General features: G+C 43.1%; 1 protein-coding gene across 1 annotated transcript in view; it reads left to right on the top strand.

The window, feature by feature from the left end:
• The window catches only part of LOC122736133 (cytochrome P450 4F2-like), an 82146-nt gene extending 62247 nt beyond the window's left edge, over window positions 1-19899 (top strand). The window contains exons 5-15 of the mRNA XM_043978178.1: window positions 681-825; window positions 4703-4756; window positions 5046-5173; window positions 6242-6363; window positions 16029-16299; window positions 17535-17601; window positions 17859-17988; window positions 18456-18589; window positions 18830-18894; window positions 19172-19254; window positions 19576-19899. Of these exons, the coding sequence (XP_043834113.1) occupies window positions 681-825; window positions 4703-4756; window positions 5046-5173; window positions 6242-6363; window positions 16029-16299; window positions 17535-17601; window positions 17859-17988; window positions 18456-18589; window positions 18830-18894; window positions 19172-19254; window positions 19576-19780 (1404 nt within the window). The 3' untranslated portion in view covers window positions 19781-19899. The remainder of the gene's footprint in view (window positions 1-680; window positions 826-4702; window positions 4757-5045; window positions 5174-6241; window positions 6364-16028; window positions 16300-17534; window positions 17602-17858; window positions 17989-18455; window positions 18590-18829; window positions 18895-19171; window positions 19255-19575) is intronic.
• Window positions 19900-22951: the final 3052 nt, after the last annotated feature.

Here is a 22951-nt window from a genome sequence, read left to right as displayed (position 1 = left end):
GCATTTAATGCATTTGTTATCATCTTTTCCATGTTGATAAGTAAAACACCAGAATTTTAGGCTCTTAGTCCTACATATTTGTGTCAGTTCTCTGTATATCTTGGATATCATATGTTTATCTGAGGAACTGGTTGCGAAGATTTTTTTTTTCAACATGGGAGTTACTGTTTTAAATTTTTGAAGAGCTGGCCCGGTGTGGAAATCACGGAAGAGAAATTAGAATTGTCCTGCTTGAGGACAGTGGGCAAAACTAGGAGTAATGGATGGAAAGCATAGAGAGACTGATTTAGGCTTGAAGTTAAGAACAACTTCCTATCAATAATGGCTATCTTGAAGTGAGGTGAATTCTCTTGAGAAAGTAGAAGCTTCTCCCTCCCTGGAAGTCTTCAAGAAGAAACACAAAGACTATTATGCTGTTATCTACTAGATTCTCGTTTGGGTGTGTATGAGATTAGAGGGTATCTGGGGTCCCTACAATGCTGAGATTCTGTACCAGGCTTGGACTCTTTCTATGATGTCATACACCCTCTCACACTGGTGTATTAGGGAGATGGCCTATGGAAAAGCCCATGTTTCTGTACCCCTTTGGGAATTCTCAGCCTTCCCCTGACCCTGAGAGGTTTGGCCTTTCCTTAAAGGCTATTGGAAAGTGCTGATTCTTCCTGTTGCATTATTTACAGATCACACCCTCTGAGGAAGGTATAAAGCATATTCTTCAATTTGTGGCCACTTTCAGGGAGGTCTTTCTAACATGGGGTGGACCCTTCTACCCAATTATTTTCATCTGCCACCCGGACTACATCAAGCCTGTCACATCAGCTTCAGGTATGGAACCCCCAAGTATCATGGTTACCATGGCAACATCTATCTCTATCTGCCCCCTCAACTATTCACTGACCCTCTCATTGACATATATGATCATAGAAAACCTTATACAGTGAGAAAAATCAATAGTTGTTGCTTTCAAGAGCTTACTATCTCCTTGGATAAGTGTAAACATTTGTTCTCTGTATTACCTGCCACCCCTCATTCTTCTCCTGGCTTGGCTTCTGATCACCTTCCTCTCTCCTTTTATATGGTGCTTCCCTCAATAAAATATCAGCTCCTTAAAGGCAGGAACTATGTTCCTGTTTCGGGTTTGGGTTTTTCTTTGTATTTGTATCTACTCTTAGTTCAGTGGCTGGTATATAGTAAGCAGAAGCAACTTATTAAGCCCCTACTATATGCTTGACACTGTGTTGGGCACTGATGATATAAAGATAAAAACAAAATAATTCCTGCTCTTGAAAAACTTACATCCTATTTGGAGGGTGGGACAGGGAGCAGGGGTGAGATAGTGAGAGCCAAATGTCCACAGACTATACAAACATATATATAATATATACATATACATGTGTAAATATTACTAAAGGTAAAAAGAAGGAATAGGGGAAGGTTGAGGAAGGGAAATATGATAGAAGGGGAAAAAGAGCGAAAGAATGGTGGGAGAAATAAAGAAGGAGGGACAAGAAGGAAGGAGTGGACAGAGGAGAAAGATAGAAGTTAGAAGTGAAAGATAAGTAGAAAGAGAAGCTGAAAGGAAGAAGGAAAACAGTGATGAGGGACTAAATGTTTGGAAGTTCCATTTAATACTTAGAATGTCCAGGAGGCAGAGGAAAGTCAGGAATCAGTAATAAACATTTATCAAGTAGCTACCATGCACTGGGCAGTGTGCTAAGCAGTGAGGATGCAAACAAAGGTGAAAGACAATTCCTATTATCTCTCTCTCTCTTACCATGTCTATACCTATATTTAAATCTATATCTGTATCTATATCCACATCTATAGCTATCTATATACGTATTTATACCTATCTCTATCCATATCCATATCTATCTCTATCTCTATCCATATCCATACCTATATCTATCTATATCCATCTCGATTGCTATATCCACCTCCATATCTATGTATATCTATCTCTGTATCTCTATCCACATCCATATCTAAAGCCATATATTTATATTTATACTTATTTATATATATCCATATCTACATCTATATATGTATCTCCATCTCCATAGCTATATCTATCTCTATCCCTATCCATATCCGATTCTTTTGTTTTTTTGGTTTTTTGGTGAGGCAATTGGGGTTAAGGGACTTGCCCAAGGTCACACAGCTAGTTAAGTGTCAAGTGTCTGAGGTCAGATTTGAACTCAGGTCCTCCTGAATCCAGGGCCGGTGCTTTATCCACTTCGCCACCTAGCTACCCCCTATCCATATCCATATCCATACCCACACCTATACCTATATCCATTCTATCACTATGTCTATCTTTATATCTATATCCATATCTATACCTGCACCTAAATCTATATCTGTATCCATCTCTGTATCTATAGCTTTCTAGATCCATTTCTATATCTATATTCAAATCTACATTTATCTCTATATCAATATTTCTCTATATGTGTACCTATATCCATATCCATATCTGTGTCTGTATCCATCTCTGTATCTATATCTGTATCTATGTCTATAATAAATTGCAACCAATGAGGCAGGGAAGGCCCTAGAATTAAGGTGGCTTAGGAAAGGCTTCCTGTAGAAGGTGACATTTTAGCTGCGACTTGAAGGAAGCCAGTGAAGCCACAAGGTGGCGATGAAGAGGGACCATTCCTGGAATGAAAGGCAGCCAAGGAAAAGGCCTGAAGCTGGGAGATGGAGTGTCTTGACTGAGGTAGAGCAAGGTGGCTGGTGTCAATGATCTACAGGGTACAAGTTGAGGAGTAAGACAAAAAAAAACTGCAAAGGATTTCAGCACTGAATAGGACCACAGCCATCAAACCCAGTTACCACCATAGTTTGGTTTAGCTTCTCTGAGGGTCAAGCTGTGGATGGACAATCAATACAGTAAAAAATAAAAGAGGAGGAAAAGAGAAATCTGAATTTCTTTTGGTCAGCTGTGTAGAGCTTTCAAAGAGCCCAGGTTTTCCCCTGAAACTGAAACTCTTTTTCTCTTTCTTTCTTTCTTTCTTTCTTTCTTTCTTTCTTTCTTTCTTTCTTTCTTTCTTTCTTTCTTCCTTCCTTCCTTCCTTCCTTCCTTCCTTCCTTCCTTCCTTCCTTCCTTCCTTCCTTCCTTCCTTCCTTCCTTCTTTCTTTCTTTCTTTCTTTCTTTCTTTCTTTCTTTCTTTCTTTCTTTCTTTCTTTCTTTCTTTCTTTCTTTCTTTCTCCCTCCTTCCCTTTCTTTCCTTTTCTCCCTCCCTCCTTTCTTTCTCTTTCTTTCTTTCTTTCTTTCCTTTCTCCCTCCCTTCTTTCTCTTTCTTTCCTTCTTCCTTCCTTCCTTCCTTCCTTCCTTCCTTCCTTCCTTCCTTCCTTCCTTCCTTCCTTCCTTCCTTCCTTCCTTCCTTCTTTCCTTCCTTCCTTCCTTTCTCCCTCCCTCCTCCTTCCCTTTCTTTCTTTTTCTCCCTCCCTCCCTCCTTTCTTTCTCTCTTTCCTTTCTCACTCCCTTCTTTCTCTTTCTTTCTTTCCTTCCTTCCTTCCTTCCTTCCTTCCTTCCTTCCTTCCTTCCTTCCTTCCTTCCTTCCTTCCTTCCTTCCTTTCTTTCTTTCTTTCTTTCTTTCTTTCTTTCAATAATATTCTACTGGCAGTGTCATGTGGCCATAAATCATAGAACACCACAATCACATACCCTCATATGTATATGTATATATTAAACACATGTTTGTATAATCTGTGGACATTTAGCTCTCACTATCTCACCCTGCTTCCTGCCCCCTTCAAATAGGATATAAATTTTTCAAGAGCAGAAATTATTTGGTTTTTATCTTTGTATTGTCAGTGCCCAGCACAGTGTTGAGCATGGCATAGGGGCTTAATAAATTGCTTCTGCTTACTATGTACCTGGCACTGGACTAAGAGTAGTTACACATATAAAGAAAGACCCAAACCCAAACCCAAACCTTGGTTTCTGCCTTTAAGGAGCTGACATTTTAATGAAGGAAGCAACATATAAAAGGGGAGAGAAAGGTGAGGGAAGGGAGATTCAGAAGCCAATCCAGGAGAAGAATGAGGGCTGGCAGGCCTGGGCCTCTCTTTAAAATAGAGACCCCAGAAATCACTCATGGGAGAAGGGGGGAGCACAGATGTTAGAGGGAGAGAAGGTCACAGGGGGTGAGGGAAGTTCCAGCATGAAAGGGCATCTGAGGTATGGCGGAGAAATCAAACACAGCTGGGAGAAGAATAGCCAGGAGTTCTTAAGTCAGACATGCAGAAATGTGGGAAATATTGGAAAAGCAAGATTTACCTCCTGAGCATCTGTGAGGTCAAGTCTGGGCCCATGTCTGGGTAGTTTTTGAGAAATGAGGGGCCAGATCTGGTCATGCCTCGTCATTCCCAGGGTGCTTGGCCCCAAGGGAAGGGCCTTCTCTGGGTTTTGTTCAGGTAGCATATAAGGTTATGGCTGGTTATTCTCCCACATCAAACCTCCTGTTCTTCCCCCCACACTTCCCCCAAACCTTAATCTACTTTTTATCCTATTTTTCTCTGTGTTGAGCTTAAAAAGAGATTGTCTTGGTGTTGGGGATGGGTAATGGAAAAGGAAAGGAGGCTCCAGCCTCCTGTTTCCCGGCTTGAGACTGACTTCCCCTCCCTTTTCTTCCTTCTGTCTTCACCCTATGGTTTTTATACTGTCCCCTGAATAACACATATGTCTCAACAGCCAATATCGCACCGAAGGACAAGCTTTTCTATGGATTCTTCGAGCCTTGGCTGGGTGAGTGATAGTCAGGGGAAGAACCGAGGAGAAAGTATTCAGGATGCTTTCGACCAGGGAGCTCATTGAACTAAAGGACTGAGTATTAATGGACCAAGGGTGCATAGACTCCTGGGAGGGTTAGTATCTGGGTGATGAAGGGTTGAGGGCTGGTAGTTGTGGGTGAGGAGTTTAGGGATAGGGATAAGTAAATGATTGAGACATAGCCTAGATGCGTGTGTGGGTCACAGTCCTGAGTAGTTTGTTAATGTGGGCTGGGTGTGGGCTTCTCCCCCAATCTCTCTCCCAGGAGATGGGCTGCTCCTGAGCAGAGGAGACAAATGGAGCCGGCACCGGCGCCTGCTGACCCCAGCTTTTCACTTTGACATCCTCAAGCCCTACATAAAGATCTTCAACAAGTCCACAGACATTATGCATGTAAGATGGGAAAGGCTGGGGCAGCTAGATGGTGCAGTGGATAGAGCACTGGCCCTGGAGTCAGGAGTACCTGAGTTCAAATCTGGCCTCAGACACTTAACACTTACTAGCTGTGTGACCCTGGGCAAGTCACTTAACCCCAATTGCCTCACTAAAAAAAAAAAAAAGATGGGAAAGGCTATGGGTAGATGGGAGGAGACCCCATGAGGCCAGGAGCCTACACAGAGTGAACTCCTTGTTAGAACACCTTGTATTGCAACAGGTGTGATGGTGGCCGTGACTACAGCAGTGTGACCCAGGTTTTTCCCCTAGGGAAAAAGAGAAATTAGAGGCTGCTGCAGTGCCTCAGCAGAGAATAAACAGAATTTAGGACCTAGTTAGCAAGAATAATCAGTTAGAGGAGAAAGTTAACAAAGGTAGACTTGGGTAATGTCCCACCGTACCCTGCTCCATACTCTCACACCCAAGTTACACCTTAAGTCTCACATGTGTGTCGCCCCTGAGTCCCAAATGATGGTGCCTTTAGTCCACCTTGCCTCAAGTATCATTTCTGGTTGGTATTATGGGTGCAAAAATGCCTAGTTATGTCTTCCAGTTGTTCCACTGCCCACCCTCTCTTTCCTCGAATTTAGCCTTAAGGGGGTTGAATTAGTGGAGGAGAACCTATGGTCACTATCATATATGAATCTTCTCTAGTATTTACCCTTTCAGATCAGTTTCTTTTTTTTAAATCCATGACCTCATCTCCTGCCAGCATCCTATGAGGCAGAGAGGTCAGTGTTAATCAAACCCATTTTTACAGATGAAGAAGGAAGATGAGACTTGGAGAAATAACAAAGTGACTTGCTAAGGTTACACAAAGTAGTTCACACAATAGCATAGCTCAGATTGGATTTCAGTTCTCCCAACTCCTAGCCAATGACTCCCTCTAAGCCTAAGGAGAGCTCTGAATGTGATTTGTAGCCCCGATGTTCTCTTGCTTCCTCTGGGATTTTGCAGGGGTTCAGGACAAGGGCTTAGCTCCTGGGAGGAGTCCAGACTCACGATTGGGTTTTCTTTCTTGGACAGATGAAATGGAGGCATCTGTGTGTTGGGGGCAGCACATCCCTGAACATGTTTGAGCACATCAGCCTCATGACCCTGGACAGTTTGCAGAAATGTGTCTTCAGCCATGACAGCCTCTGTCAGGAGTGAGTCCCAGCCTAGCACTTGACTTTGAGGCCTCAGGAACTAGAAGCAACACAGCCACAGGGTGCAGGGGAAGGAAGAACTCTGTTGAAGGGCAATGTTCTCTGTTAGGGATGAAAGCTAGAATGGTGGAAGAGGAAGGGCAGATTAACAAACAGGGAAACTGGAGGCCCTATAGCTGACTAGCTCTTTGTGTCTTTAATATTCAAAACCCCGGGGCAGCTAGGTGGCACAGTGGATAGAGCACCAGCCCTGGATTCAGGAGTACCTGAGTTCAAATCCGGTCTCAGACACTTACTAGCTATGTGAGCCTGGGCAAGTCACCTAACTCGAATTGCCTCACTAAAAAAAAAATATTCAAAACCCCACTGCCTTCATGATCTCTCAAGACCAGTCCTGACAAAGCACCAGTGACTATTTCATCATCAACCATTTACAAATATGGCAATTCCAGTATAATAAGAACTTAATGCATTTATTATATATTTATTTATACATTATACATATTTATTATATATTATTTTTTTTTCAGGGCAATGAGGGTTAAGTGACTTGCCCAGGCTCACACAGCTAGTAAGTGACAAGTGTCTGAATCTGGATTTGAACTCAGGTCCTCCCTACTCCAGTGCTGGTGCTCTATCCACTGCGCCACCTAGTTGCCCCTATTTATTATATTCTTATTGGTGTGTAATTTAAGATTCTAAATGTGGATTCTAATCTGTTCCCCCAGTTTTGGGGGAAACTGACTAAAATCACTGATAAAACGAGTTTAGGTTTTTAAGGATTTATTGGAAAATAGAAAGAAAAAGATTGAGAACAGAATTCCAACAGCCTGGCATTCCTATCTTTCCTCAAATTTCCTATGTAGTCCTCTGCCACCACCACCACCAAGTCAGGAACCCAAAAAGCCCAGAGCTCTCCGCGCAGGCTCCCCTTCCTCCTTCCTGTCTCCTCCCAGACCATAGGAGGCTCCTTAAGTTGATTGGCTGGTAGTCTTGATAGACAGCCCCCCTGAGCAAACGTCATTTCCTGACGCCAAGGAAAAGCCACAATGCCTCTGAGGCATTTTCCTCATGGTGGAGCTTTCCCACAGCAAGTCTCCAGTAGATGGCATCATTCCAATCATTACATTGGGCTAGGCACCAAATATACAAAGATATCAATGAAACAGTCTGTACACTCAAGTAGATTATACTTTATAGGGGTAGACAACATGTACATTAAAAAAAATCTACAAAATAAGTATAAGTGTGAATGAGGCACTCATTTGTCACCCCTTCTGATTCTCCATCTGACTCAGTTCCTCCTTCTTTCACCTATGGGCACCTGACGTCCCAATGAGAGCTTTCTTGGTGATAGTATCAGTGAGTGACTCCAGACAAATCCTCTGGATGAAGCAGATGCCTGGGGAAGGGTAATGAGAGAATGTCCAAGGGAGAATTGACCCCCATGGTCAGTGTGGTGGCTCTGGACAGAGCGTGGTGTCAAGAGGTACTGGCCATAGGTATGGATTCAATCAGGCAGATAGGTGGCATCAAGTGGTGAGGACTTCACAAGGAAGACTGGGGGTCAGGTTCAGGAGAGAAGATCCTGGAAGGAATGAAAGGGAGACAAGATAGCACCCCAGTCTCAGAGGCATGCTAATAGAGAAGCAACACAGGTATCACAGACAGTGCAATTGGTGTCAAGCAACCTGAATTCAAATCCAGGTTCTAAGATGATCAGTTCAGTCATTTTTCAGTCATGTCTGACTCTTCATGACCCCATTTATGATTTTCTTGGCAAAGATACTAGAATGGTTTGTCCATTTCCTTCTCCAGCTCATTTAATAGATAAGAAATTGAAGGTAAACAGGATTAAGTGACTTTTCTAGGGTCACATAGCTAGACAGTATCTGAGGCCAGATTTGAATTCAGGAATTTAAGTCTTCCTGACTCCAGACCCAACAATCTATTCACTCTGTACCACCTGTCTGCCCGTTTTAAGATAGTACCTCATGTATAGAAGGAAGATAGTAATAAATACTTTATCTGAATCACAGGCTTCTTATGAGCTTTGTAAAATTTGCAGTGTTTTAGAAATGTATTGTTGTTGTTGTTAATACTTTGTCCCAGATAGAAGCCAAGCTTAGGGACTCAGACATTTGGAAAAGAAATGAACTCAGTTATCAGAACTGGGTACAAGGGCATGTAGGGTCAAGCAGAGGCTAGAGAGAAGCAGAACAGGGAGCTAAACTGTGAGGTTTCCAGGTCAGTTGTGAGAGTCCTCCAACATCTGCCACACACCTACCCATGGGGAGAGGAAATGACTTAGAAAGAGCCAGAGAAGGGGGGCAGCTAGGGGCACAGTGGATAAAAGCACTGGCCCTGTATTCAAGAGGACCTGAGTTCAAAGCCAGCCTCAGACACTTGACACTAGCTGTATGACCCTGGGCAAGTCACTTAACCCTCATTGCCTCGTCAAAAAAAAAAAAAAAGAGCCAGGGAAGAATGTGGCCTTTGCTAACTAAGGAGGATGTCGACCTTGAAGCATAGAAGAGAGTCCTTTGAATCCAAGACCTTGGGTAGCTTGGCAGCATAGTCCGGCACACAATATCCCTTTAACCCCAGGGGAACAAGCAAACAATGGAGACACATAAAATGGATGCCAAGGAAGAGGTACTTAGGGACACCTGTTGCCCATAGCTAGGCTGCTATTCTATGATATCATACCTGTCTCCTATTTTCTCTAAGCACTTGTCAGCTCTGTCTAAGTTGTATGAGCTGGCCAGCTTTCAAACACCAGTGGTGAATGGCTTGCTTCTTCTATTTTTTGGTGGGGCAATGAGGGTTAAGTGACTTGCCCAGGGTCACACAGCTAGTAAGTGTCAAGTGTCTGAGGGCAGATTTGAACTCAGGTCCTTCTGAATCCATAGCCAGTCCTTTATCCATTGTGCCACCTAGATGCCCTCCTGCTTTTTTAAAAATGGCCTGCTTTTTACAGCTATTACAGGTATACCTCTTTTCATTGCATTTTGCTTTATTGCACTTCACAGATACTGTGTTATTTTTATTACAAATTGAAAGTTTGTGGCGACCCTGTATTGAGCAAGCCTGTTGGTACCATTTTCCCAACATGTGCTCACATTGTGTCTCTGTGCCACATCTCAGTAATTTTCACAATATTTTAAACATTTTCATTATTATTATATCTGTTATAGAGATCTGTGATCAGAGATCTTTGATGTTACCATTATAATTGTTGTGGAGTGTCACAAACTCCCCAGATAAGACAGAAAACTCAGTTGGTAAATGTTGTGTGTGTTCTGACTACTCCACTGGCTTCTCATTCTCTCATCTCTCTCCTTCTCCTTGGACTTCCCTATTCCTTGAGACACAACAATATTGAAATTAGGCCAGTAGATAACCCTACAATGGCCTCTAAGTAGTCAAGTGAAAGGAAGAGTAAATGGTTGCAACAAATTTCATTGTTGTTTTATTTTGAGAAATGGTTGCAACTACCCCAACCTTCAGCAGCCACCACCCTGAACAGTTAGCAGCCATTAACACTGAGCCAAGACCCTCTACCAGCCAAAAGATGATCAATTGCTAGAGGCTCATATGATGGTTAGCATTTTTAAGTAATAAAGTACCTTTTAATTTTTTTAATCATAAAAGTATTTTATTATTTTCCAGTTACATGTAAAGATAGTTTTCAACATTTGTTTTCATAAGATTTTTAATTCCAAATTTTCCTCCCTCTCTCCCTTCCCTCCTCCATCCCCAAGATAGAAATCTGACAGGTTACATATGTATGTACCTTTTCTAGACATAATACTATTGTATGCTTAATAGACTGTGATATAGTGTCAACATAAATTTTATATACATAGGGAAATGAACAAATTCATGTGGCTTGCAAATGTTTGCTTTATTGAGGAGGTCTAGAATTGAATCTACAGTATTTCTGAAGTATGACTGTATATGACGGTTATAATCGGCCAACCTAACCTCAGGACTGGTCCACAAGGATTACCTTCCAATTCCCATGCCTGCTGCACTGCTTTCCTTGCTGAACTAACATTATGCTGTTTATACCTCCTAGTTCCTAAACTCATAAGTCAGATTCTCTTCAATTTTCTCTAAGTAGCAGGATCAATCAGGCCTCATGAAAGTTTTTTTCATTCTCTTGAGCTCTGGAGTATACTCAATCAAAAAACACATATTTTTGCTCAGTTCTCCACTCTAGGTTATGTTAGGTACAGATGCAGCATCTACCCTTGAAGAACTCCTGGTCTGGTGAGAATTGAACTGAGGTACAAGGATAGATTGTAAGCTTTAGATGATGGTTATGTTCATTCAGAGAAGGAAGGGTTTACTATAAGCTGAGGTTTTCTCAGGAGAGCCCTCCACTCTTGTTGCTTCCAGACATAGTCTTGTATGTCATACATGTACTGTCTCCGGTCACACTGGCATTTGCTTTGCTACAAGAACTCCTTTTCCTATTGCCCACAGACTTCTGTCTGCCTATCTGTGCAGTTCTGTGGCCAAAGAAGTACTTTTCTGTTGTTTTCCTTTGGGTTTCCTGACCATTCTTTGGTCTGGTGTCAGCTTCAGGTTATTTCTGGAGTAGGTATTTGGGAGCTAGGTGGTCTTCCTCCCATTTAGGTAACCATCTTGACAGGAAGTCCTGAAGTAATGTTTAAAGCTCAATTGAGATGGTGGGCTAATATGATCTCATTAGATCCTCACAAACCACCCTTTGAGGAAGGGTATTATCTCCATTTAACAGTCGAGGAAACTGAGGCAAACAGGGGTTAAGTGACTTGTCTAGGGTCTAAGACCAGATTAAAACTCCTCCTGCCTCCACTTAGCTGCCACCTAGCCTGGTTTTCAAAAAGTATTTCATGAGTTTTTGTTAAGCATGTTGTGAATTGTACTGGCTTCATATTAGCAGCTGTAGACATGCAAATCTTTTGATTCTCCACTTATGTGCTAAAATTCTTTCTGGCAAAAAAAAAATAATACTATGGTGTGATTAAAAACAAGTGAGATGGGGCAGCTAGATGGTGCAGTGGTTAAAGCACCGGCCCTGCGTTCAGGAGTACCTGAGTTCAAATCCGGCCTCAGACACTTGACACTTACTAGCTGTGTGACCCTGGGCAAGTCACTTAACCCCCATTGCTTGCAAAAACAAAACAAAACAAAACAATTGAGAATCATTGGTCCAGATATCATCAACATCAAAACTGGTCCATTGTTCTGTCGGGAGGGAAGGCAGAATCTGTTGCCATCTGAAATTGTCCATTATTTCCTATAAGTATCTTTTCCTTCTCAGAAGTCTGAGCCTGTTTTGCCTAAGCTAATTGGGATATTACAGAGCTAACTACATTGACAAGAAAGCAAGGAATTCTGGTGAGACCTCTGTGTAGGACAATAGGAAGGCCCTACCTAGTAGTTTTCATTGTGCATACATTTTTCAGTTTCTTTATGTTGTGTGTGTCCTTGGGAGTGTCATTCAATGAGTTGTATTCAAGCAAATGGAGATGTTAAGCACAACATACACAAAACAGGTAGGCTCAGATGGTCAAGCACAGCCTTTTCTTTAAAATTAACTTCTTGAGCAGCTAGGTGGTGCAGTGGATAGAACACCGGCCCTGGATTCAGGAGGACCTGAGTTCAAATCCAGCCTCAGACACCTGACACTTACTTACTAGCTGTGTGATCCTAGGCAAGTCACTTAACCTCCATTGCCTCACTCCCCCAAAAGTAACTTCTCAGTTTTTCCTCTGGAGTCAAACCTGGGTCAGAAGTGTTGGGACTATGATAATCAAAAGTTAACATTTACCTTACAATGGTTTAGGGTAAAAGCTGTGGGGATGGGAAGGAAGGTATAAAAGGCCACATCTGCAAATATTGTGTTCAGTTCTGGATGTGATATTTTGAACATTGTGAAGCTGTAGCATCCAGAGAAGGGTAAATAGGATTGTGAAGATATTGGAGACCCCACACTTTTTTTTTTGTGCAGGGCAATGAGGGTTAAATGACTTGCCAAGGGTCAAACAGCTAGTAAGCGTCAAATGTCTGAATCAGGATTTGAACTCAGGTTCTCTTGAATCCAGGGCTGGTGCTTTATCCACTGTGCCACCTAGCTGCCCCTGAAATGTTTTATTCTTAAGAAGAGACCGGGGAGGAAAGGGAAGTGATTTACTGTTCAATAGTGTCTGACACTTTGTGACCCCATTTGGGGTTTTCCTGGCAAAGATGCTGGAGTGGATTTCCATTTCCTTCTCTAACTCATTTCAGATAAGGATCTAAGACAAACAAGGTTAAGTAACTAACCAGGGAACCACAGCTTGTAAGTGTCTGAGGCTGGATTTGATCTCCTGAAGATGTCTTCCTGATTCCAGGTCAAGGGCTATATCCATTGTACCGCCTAGCTGCGCTGAGGAAGGTGATGCCTGTGTAAGGTGCTATGGTTTTCTTTTCTTTTCCTTCTTTCTTTCTTTCCTTCTTTCTTTCCTTCCTTCTTTCTTTCTTTCTTTCTTTCTTTCTTTCTTTCTTTCTTTCTTTCTTTCTTTCTTTCTTTCTTTCTTTCTTTCTTTCTTTCTTTCTTTCTTTCTTTCTTTCTTTCTTTCTTTCTTTCTTTCTTTCTTTCTTTCTTTCTTTCTTTCTCGGGTCAATGAAAGTTAAGTGACTTGCCCAGGGTCACACAGCTAGTAATTGTCAAGTGTCTGAGGCCGGATTTGAACTTAGGTCCTCCTGAATCCAGGGCTGGTGCTTTATCCACTACTAGCTGCACCCAGGTGCTATCATTTTCTTATGCAAATGCTTTATTTTTTGAAAAAGGAAACAAAAGGGCATTTGTGTGAAAAAAAAAAACCCAAACCAAACCAAACCAAAACACATAGGAAAACAGTTTGAAGTAACCCAGATAGTTATGAGGATCTGAGAGAAAACAGTTTGTCAGATAAAAGTACTGAGAAAATGTTCTCGAGAGCAACTCAGATGCAAAAGAACTCAGTGATGTTAGAGATCACTGGGACACATTGTTTCCCACGAGCTAATCTGAATACGAATATTTTCAGGACAACTTGTCATTGCAGAACTCTGTTGGGGGCCATGAGATTTTAGTCCAATAACTATGTGTGTTATACTTTATGGACATGTGGACAAAATCCTGATTTGAGGCATCAGAAGTCAGAGGAACTTAGAGTAGAAACTGACTGAGAAGGGAAGGTCAGAAAAGCTCCAGATAGAAAGAAGCACAGAAGCCAGAAACAGCAGAAGAAAAGTCAAATGAATGAATCAAAACCTGAGTAAAGAGTTTAGAGCCTATACTACCCTACTGTTCAGCTTGGGTGTGTGGTGGGGGAGTGGAGAGAGTGTGGAGGAATGCTTTGCTTCTGGGAGCTAATTAGAGAAAAGGAGACTTCTCAGCTGTAACCAAAGAGCTATCTGGGCTGTTTTGCCTTGCAACAAAACAGTTTTAAAGGAGATTGGGAGGGGGTGGGGGAAGGAAGGCTCTGCAGCTGTTCTGGGAACTGCTTTGTTTGGAAGAGAGCTTATGCTAGGAGCTTACTGGAGGAAAGCAGAATCCTGTGATTTAAAGAACTTGTTGGGCTTGTCTTGTTATTGTAATGCCATCCATAGCTTGGGACAGGAAAAGCCCTTTAGAGGCATGACTGCATTGTCCTCTATTGACCTGTATATGAGGAGGTAGTAACTCTTCATAGCCCAGAGAATAGATTCATAAATTTTTGCAGATTCCAGACTTATAGGAACTGCTTTTGTCATGGAAAGGGTATAACAATACCGTTTACTGAAAGAGCTTTTTTTTTTTTTTTTAAATTTTAGTGAGGCAATTGGGGTTAAGTGACTTGCCCAGGGTCACACAGCTGGTAAGTGTTAAGTGTCTGAGGTCGGATTTGAACTTAGGTCCTCCTGACTCCAGGGCCGGTGCTCTATCCACTGCACCACCTAGCTGCCCCCTACTGAAAGAGCTTAATGTTGTTTCTATGGCCCAGGAGTACCAGAGAAGTGGCTTCATTCAAGATGAAAGTCTAGAGCAAAGCCTCTTAAATGATGGCTCGTGACTCCATATGGAGTCATGTACCTGGGGATCGTGAAAAACTTGGCAAAAGTAAAAGGTTATATATACCTATTTTATATACTTATATGCCCAAGGTGGCATAAAATTTTTTGGGGTAAAAAGGGGTCATGAGTGGAAAAAGGCTTTATTTTTTGATTAAAAAAATTTTTTTTGAGTGGAAAAAGTTTTAAGAAGCTCTGGTCTAGAAAACTGCAATAGAAGTGGCTCTGCCCAGTAGGTGGCAGCAGCAAAGACTGTTCTCTAAAAAGGATGTTAATACCTGGACATGGATTTTCCTGCTCTTTCCTCACTGATAGGTTTCCATAGGTTTGTACCCACTCTCTCCATGCTTGTAAACCACTAGGAGAATAAGACTCACAGTTTATGGGTGGTATGTTATGTTCTTATTATTTTTGATTTCGTCTTCTGTTTAATAAGGCTATGATTGTTTTTGCTTTTGCCTTTGCCCCTAGTAAATGTTTCATGTTTTAGAATTACCGGTGTCAGGGGCAGCTAGGTGGCGCAGTGGATAAAGCATTGGCCCTGGATTCATGAGGACCTGAGTTAAAATTCAGTCTCAGACACTTGACACTTACTAACTGTGTGATCCTGGGCAAGTCGCTTAACCCTCATTGCCCCACAAAAAAATTGGGTCTAGGCCAACAGTTTACACTATATAACACAATAAAACTAAAAATGAACATGTGACCTGAATGTTAAAAAGAATTATTGGTGTCATTGTGACTGTAAAAATGGGAAACATGGGCAGGAGACACAGTGAGTGTAACAACATATATTTCTGGGAATGAGCTCCCCCACCCCTTGACCTGTCTCCTATCTTTTTCCTTCCCACCCCAGGCCTGCCAATATGCTGGTTACAGTGAGGGAGCCAGCCCACACAGAGAGAGAAAGGAACTGTGGGTGCCACCTCATGTTGGTATCACATCCCACAGAGTTCACAAGTATTTGAAGGACTATCATAGGGAAAAACATTCATTTTTTTAAAAAAGATTTTGGGGGACAGCTAGGTGGTGCAGTGGATAGAGCACTGGCCCTGGATTCAGGAGGACCTGAGTTCAAATCCATCCTCAGACACTTAACAATTACTTAGCTGCGTGACCCTAGGCAAGTCACTCAACCCCAATTGCCTCACCAAAAAAAAATAATAAAAAAGATTTTGGGTTCCAGATTTTTCCCCCTCCTTTCCTTCCCTCCCCCCTCCCCAAGACAGCAAGCAATCTGGTACACTTTATACATGTACAATCATGTTAAATATATTTCTGTATTAGTCATGTTTGTGAAAGAAGAATCAGAACAAAAGGAAAAAAAAACCTCTGAGGTCTTTTCTAAATGAGATTCTGTGATTATATATTATGGAGGAAGAACAGATGGGATTTGTGACCAAGAGAGATTTTGAGCCTGGACAATAGACTGGGAAGAGGTCATGTCAGTGACTAGGGCAGGCAAGTTGGGAGGGGGCTGGTTTGAAGGGACATTAAGGGGCTTAGTCTAAGTGATGTGGACTCTCAAGGGCCAGGGTTCTCTCAGGGTTCTCTCCTGGCCTGACCCCTGACCCTGGCCCCCACACTTTGTATAGGAAACCAAGTCCTTACATCTCTGCCATCCTGGAGTTAAGTGCCCTTGTGGCAAAACGCAACAACCAGCCACTCTTCTACTGGGATGCTCTATACTACCTCACCAGCCAGGGGAGGCACTTCTCAAGGGCATGTCACATAGTGCACAGCTTCACAGATGCTGTCATCCAGACCCGGCGCCAAGTCCTTGCTGAGCAAGGTTCTGAGGCCTTTCTGAGGAATAAGGGCAAAGGAAAGACCATGGACTTCATAGATGTTCTGCTACTGGCCAAGGTGAACATCAGCGATACAGGGGGATATGGGAGGGAGCCTTTTGGAAACCCTGAGGGATCATGGGGGAGGTGGGGGAGGACAGCTAGGGGAAGATGAAAGGCTTGGTTGCCAGAGGCAGATGCATGACTTGGTAATATAAGTCCCAGAGCCCAACCTGGTGGTGTTGGAGCAGGCTTCAACAGGGTCTGACCTGACTTTTGTCATTCCTTCTCAAAAGGCAATTTGCTCTGAGAGACGCAAGGTTTTACTGAGTCACATAGAATGATGTTTACTGGGAAAGTATCCCTTTACTTCCCTCCCCCATGGTGTGTGTGTGTGTGTGTGTGTGTGTGTGTGTGTGTGTGTGTGAGAGAGAGAGAGAGAGAGAGAGAGAGAGAGAGAGAGAGAGAGAGAGAGAGAGAGAGAGAGAAATAGCTTCCCCTAGCTGGTTCCAGGTATATGAAAGGAGTTATCTGGGTTCTAAGTATAGCTAGGTATATTCCTGAGGTTAATTCTAGGTATAGTGGGATAGTTGTTAGGATTCTAGGTATGTTCGCAAATATTTCTGTGGTTTTAGGTATATCAAGGATAATTTCCTACATTATAGGTTTATATAGCATTAAGTACCGTTAAGGCTGCTTCTAGATATATCAACATAGTCTAGGTATTCTGGAAATATTTAGTATTTCTAGGGTATTTCAGGGTGTGTAAGAGAGAGAGTATTAAGGAGGAAGGGACAAGATATAATAGGGGGTAGAGTGCCTATCAAAGAACCCTGATACCCCTAGGGTATATGATAGCTAGGTATAGATAGGTCTTTGGTTTCAGAAGGGATTCATGCTTTGGGTAAGGGCCCCTTTTAAATCCAAGATTCTATTATGCTTGGTGTGTCTTCCAGCAGTATTTGATTCTGGATAGTCCTCAGAGTGGTCTCTGAGGGTTTTGGTCATTTCAAGTGACCTCCATAGTGTAGTTCTATAAGTGCAGTAGGAGTCCAGAGGACAGTTTCAGGCTTTAGAAGACTATGGGGGTTTGAATTATGCTAAGCATTTGGGCTAGGTCTCGAGGATTCTAGGTATGACACATGACATTATCAGTAGTACTTCAGGGTAGTGGGATGCTGACTAGGGGACCCTGAATAAAGCTGCTCATGGAAAGGAAGGAAGGAAGGAAGGAAGGAAGGAAGGAAGGAAGGAAGGAAGGAAGGAAGGAAGGAAGGAAGGAAGCCAAGAACCCACAGATATGTACTATTCCAGGATGAAGATGGGAAGTCGCTGTCAGACAAGGACATTCGGGCAGAGGCTGACACCTTCATGTTTGAGGGTAAGGGGGCAGATGGAGAGGGAGGGTCTGGGGCTGAGGGTGCTGGGAATTTGGATGGGATTTCCCCCTAAGAAGCCCTTTATCTTATTCCTGATCTCAGCGTCAGTGATACCTGCTTTGCCCAGGGCCAGTTTAGAAGGAGCTGTCCCCTCAGAGCCTGTGCTGATTTCAGTGTAGTTCCCTCTCATTCCATGGTTCACTAATAGATACCCCCTGTCCCCAGTACCACCCTCTGGAGTCTTCTTCCTTCCTCCTAGGGCACGACACAACTGCAAGTGGCCTCTCTTGGACCTTCTACAACCTGGCGCAGCACCAAGAATACCAGGACCGCTGCCGTCAGGAGATACAGGAGCTCCTGAGGGGGCGTCAGCCAGAGGAGATTGAATGGTCAGTGTAGAATGAGACTGGGAGACCAGGAGCTCATCCCCTGGACCACCCTGGCTGCCACAGCTGAGGATGCTTCCCAATAGAAACATCCCCAAGCCCCTCACCAACCTGGCTAGAGCTATGCCTCAGTAGATGACAGTCCCTGCTAAAGTCACTCTCCCTAGCATAGACAGGAGGGTTTTCTCACCTCTTGATGGTTTTCTGGATAACTCTCCACAGATACAACCTGGGGCTGAAAGGTAGGGAGGTTTCTGTGCCAAAGACTCCATTGCGCATCCTGGCCTTTCTTATTCTCTCTTCTTTGGTCCCATCTATGTCAGGCTTCCCAACTCACTCCCCTCCCCAATCTCCCCCCAACTTGGATACTCCAGACCAAAATGTCACAATCCTGTCATATGGCCTTCTCTCTGTGTGGGATTGGGTGTCTGAGGCCTCCTCCTCCAGGATGAGGGGTCTGTTCTCTCCAGGGATGACCTGTCCCAGATGCCTTTCCTGACCATGTGTATCAAGGAGAGCTTGAGGATGCACCCGCCAGTTTTTGCTATTGCTCGCCGCTGCACCAAGGATATCCAGCTACCTGATGGGCGCATCATTCCTGAAGGTATCCTTCACCCAGGCGTGTGCGGCACAGTAAGGGGGAGGCAAGGCATGACAGGGGCTGCATCTCGGGGCACAGGGTGAGGGGAGGTAGAGAGTAGGTGTCAGGTTTTCTTCAGGAAGTGGCAAGGAATCATATTCAGAAAGTTGGTGGGGGAAGAGTGGGGTTGAGGGGGAACATTGACAAGTGAATGTATGGAGTTTGCAGGCCACATTGGGCTCTCTATCTCCTCCTTCTTAACAGGAAACACTTGTCTCATCAGCATTCTTGGAACTCACCACAACCCAGCTGTGTGGCCCAAACCTGAGGTACCTACCCCAATCCCTCTCATGTTGCCTGGCTAGACCTAAGGGTCAGGGATATTCATGGCAAAGGGTTGAGCCCGTGCCCAGAACAATTATAGGAGAGGCCCAAATGTATCTCTAGGGAGCAGAGCCAGGAAGGCACAAGACTACAACATTTATCTCCTCCCAGGGGATGGCCTGCTACTTCAAAGGTAGTCTCCTTGTCTCTCTGGTAGAAGTCTGTCTGCATGTTTTGGCTCTGGGCTATCCCCACCATCCTAGTTCTGTCTTTCTCTCTCAGGTCTACAACCCATACCGCTTTGATGTCAATAACTCCCAGAAGATGTCACCCCTGGCATTTATGCCCTTCTCAGCTGGACCCAGGTGAGGCCATGGCAACTGCTTTTCCATTGCCCTTCCTAAAGTCCTGGGGAAATGTCTTTACCCTTTAGAGTCATTGTGGTCCTCTCCAAACCCTCAAGAGAGACTGGGCCTCAGGCCCCAAGCCTTATCCTCAGGAGATCTAGAGGCTCCATCCTCTGTGTGTGAGAATGTGTGAGTGTGTGTGTGTGCATGTGTGTGTGCGTGTGTGTGTGTGTGTGTCCATGCACATGTGTATGGACACGTACACACAAGGGGTGGTGGGAGGACAGAGTAAGGCTGGGGTCAAGGCCTGGGGATTAGCAGACCCTCCCCCTTGAATAGGAACTGCATTGGCCAGAGCTTTGCCATGTCTGAGATGAAGGTTGTGGTGGCCCTCACCCTACTGAGATTCCGAATCCTCCCTGATGAACGGCCGGTCCGAAGACAGCCAGAAGTGATCCTCAGGGCAGAGGGTGGGCTGTGGCTGAAGGTGGAGGCACTGCAGCATCCTTCCATCCCTGAGACACACTCCCCAGAAGTCCCCTAGGATTGATGGATGGGAATTCCCTCAGGTCTGGGACATAGAGGCTTGGAGACTGACTGTCCTTCCAGTTACCTTTGTCTTGGTTGTGAGTCGTCTGAATAAAAGCACTTTTACACGTTGTAGATTGGTTCTGCTTTGTGCCTTTCTACCATGAGGTGGAAACTGGGAAGTCTCATTTCTCAGTTCTAGGAAGAAATATGAGGAACATGAGAATGGAGGGGGAGGATTGGAATCACAATTATTTTGAAATGTCTTGTTGGATCAATCTCCCATCTACCCAATAGCCTAATAGTAGAAAGTCCCCAACCACTACAGAAGGGGAAATAAACTATACCAAACTATCCAAGAGCATGGTAAAGTGGATGGTCTCACACACTGATGTCCTTGGATAAGAGACAAATAGTCATTGTGGTTCATACAGCTTTCAGAGTTCTTTATTTTTACAGTGTTGTAAAATTGTTCTTGGTTCTGCTTTTTTCCTTCAGTTTATAAAAATTCTCAAAATTGGACTGATTGGTGAAACATACTTCTGTACTCTCATGAAGGAGGTGGTGACTAAAGGTATAGAATGGAGGTATACATTGCCAGAAATGGGTTCCATGGTGGGGGTGGGATGAAAATTTATAAAACAAAACAATGTAAAATTATAGTGATATTTTTAAAAGCATCATCAGAATACTTAAGTAAATTATTTAAAAGAAATTCCACCCCCCATTTTAAAAAATTCTCAAAATTATTCATTTTTATAATATCGATGTTATAGTGTCTGTTCTTGTTTGGTTTACTTTACTCTATAGCAGTTCCTATGTTTTTCCATGTCAATGTGTCCAAAACAGAACTCCTTATCTTTCCCCCTAAACTGTCCCCATCTTTTCTGTTACTGTAAAGGACAGCACTGTCCTTCCAGTCCCTCAGGCTTGCAACCCAGAAGTCATCCTGGGTTCCTCACTATCTCCCATTCCCCATATCCAAGCTGTTGCCAAGGCCTATCTATTTCACCTTTGCAGCATCACTTGAATGTGTTCCCTTCTCTTCTCTGATGCTGCCACCCCTTTAGTGTAGGCCCTCATCAGCTCATGTCTTCATTACTGCAGTAGCCTACTTGGGGGTCTACCTGCCTCAAGTCTTTCCCCACTCCAATCCATTCTTCATTCAGCCACTAAAGTGATTTTCCTAAAATGCAGGTCTGATCATGTCACCTTCCCCTATCCTCCCAACCTACTCAGTAAGCTCCAGTGGCTTCCTATTGTCTCCAGGAGCAAATACAAAATGTTCTGTTTGGCATTCACAGCCCTTCATAACCTAGCCCCCTCTTATCTTTCCAGTCTTCTTAGACCTTATTTCTTTTTTTTTCCCTTTTCTTTCTTTCTTTTTTTTTGTGGGGCAATAAGGGTTAAGTGACTTACCCAGGGTCACACAGCCAGTAAGTGTCAAGTGTCTGAAGCCGCATTTGAACTCAAGACCTCCTGAATCCAGGGCCGGTGCTTTATCCACTGTGCCGCCTAGCTGCCCCTTAGACCTTATTACCTGACACATACTTTTTGATCCAGTGACACTTGCCTTCTAGCCATTCCACAAAAAAGACTTTATCTCTTGGCTTCTGGCATTTTCTTTGGCTCTCCATCTTGCCTGAAGCATGGCCCCACTTCTGCTCTGACTACTGACCTTCCCGGCTTTAAGTCTTACCTAAAATCCCACCTTCTACCCGAAGACTTTCCTAATAACTTTTAATTCCAGTGCTCTTCCCTCCGTTGATTATTTTTTATCTAGTTTGCTTTGTATATATTTGTTTGCATGTTGTTTCCTGCCCCCGCCCCCCCCCCCCCCAGCCATTAGATCATAAACTTGAGGACAGAGACTGTCTTTTGCTTCTTTTCATATCCTCCATGGTTAGCATAATGCACATAATAGGTACTTAATAAATGTTTATTGAATTGAATTCTTTTTTGAAACCATTTGCATCCTCCTTTCTTCTGGCACAACAATATTCTATCACATTTACATATCACAACTTATTTAGCCATTTCTCAGTTTATGGGCATCTCCTTAGTTTCCAGTTTTTTGCCATCATTAAAAAGGGGTGCTATGAATATTTTTGTATGTAGAGGGTTTTTTCCTCTTTCTTTGATCTATTTTCAATATAGGCTTAACAGTGGTATACCTGGGTCAAAGTACACTATTTGGTAATATATTTTTTGCTTGATTCCAAATTCCTTTTCAGAATGATTGTATCCTTTCACCAGTCCTCCAGTAGTGTATCAATGTTTCTACTTTTTCAACACCCTTGTAAATATTTACCATCTTTGCCACTCTGGAGGAATGGAATTTCAGAATTGCTTTCAGTTGCATTTTTCTAATTAGTAGTGTTTTGGTGCATTTTTAAAAACATGGTTATAGATAACTTGGGTTTCCTCCCTTAAGAAGTGTTTGTTCACATTCTTAGACCATTTATCAATTGGGGAATTGACCTTTTTCTTATAAATTTGAATCAATTCCTTATATATTTAGGAATAAGACTTTCATCAAGGAAATTCACTACAAATAATTCCCCGGTTGGGGGTAGCTAGGTGGTGCAGTGGATAAAGCACTGGCCTAGGATTCAGGAGGACCTGAGTTCAAATCTGGCCTCAGACACTTGACACTTACTAGCTGTGTGACCCTGAGCAAATCACTTATCCCTCATTGTCCCGCCAAACAAAAAAGAAATTAATTCCCCAGCTAATTGTTTTCCTTTTATTCTTAATTTTATTAAATTTTTGCAAAACCATTAAAATTTTGTATAATTAAAATTATGCATTTTATCTTCCATGATCTTCTCTATTACTTGTTTGGTGATGAATTTTAAGCAGTAATTATTAAAGCAATTTGGGGGCAAGGGAGAAGAGAATGGAGGTTCAATCATGTCATCCCTTCTCTTCACCTACTTAATAAATTCCAGCGGCTTCCTAATTGCCTTCAGGAACAAATACAAAATGCTCTGTTTGGTATTCAAAGCCCTTTATAGCCTTGCCCCATTCTATCTTTCCAATCCTCTTTCAGCTTAATTTCTGACACATACTCTTCTATACAGTAACACCAACCTCCTGTCTGTTCCACGAACAGATATTCTCCCTAGCTGTCTTCCAGGCCTGGGATCCTCTCCCTCCTCTACACCATCTACTGACCTCCCTGGCT

The sequence above is a fragment of the Dromiciops gliroides genome, chromosome 1 (assembly GCF_019393635.1).
Source record: "Dromiciops gliroides isolate mDroGli1 chromosome 1, mDroGli1.pri, whole genome shotgun sequence".
Lineage (NCBI taxonomy): Eukaryota > Metazoa > Chordata > Mammalia > Microbiotheria > Microbiotheriidae > Dromiciops > Dromiciops gliroides.
This window is presented reverse-complemented; position numbering and strand designations above follow the sequence as displayed.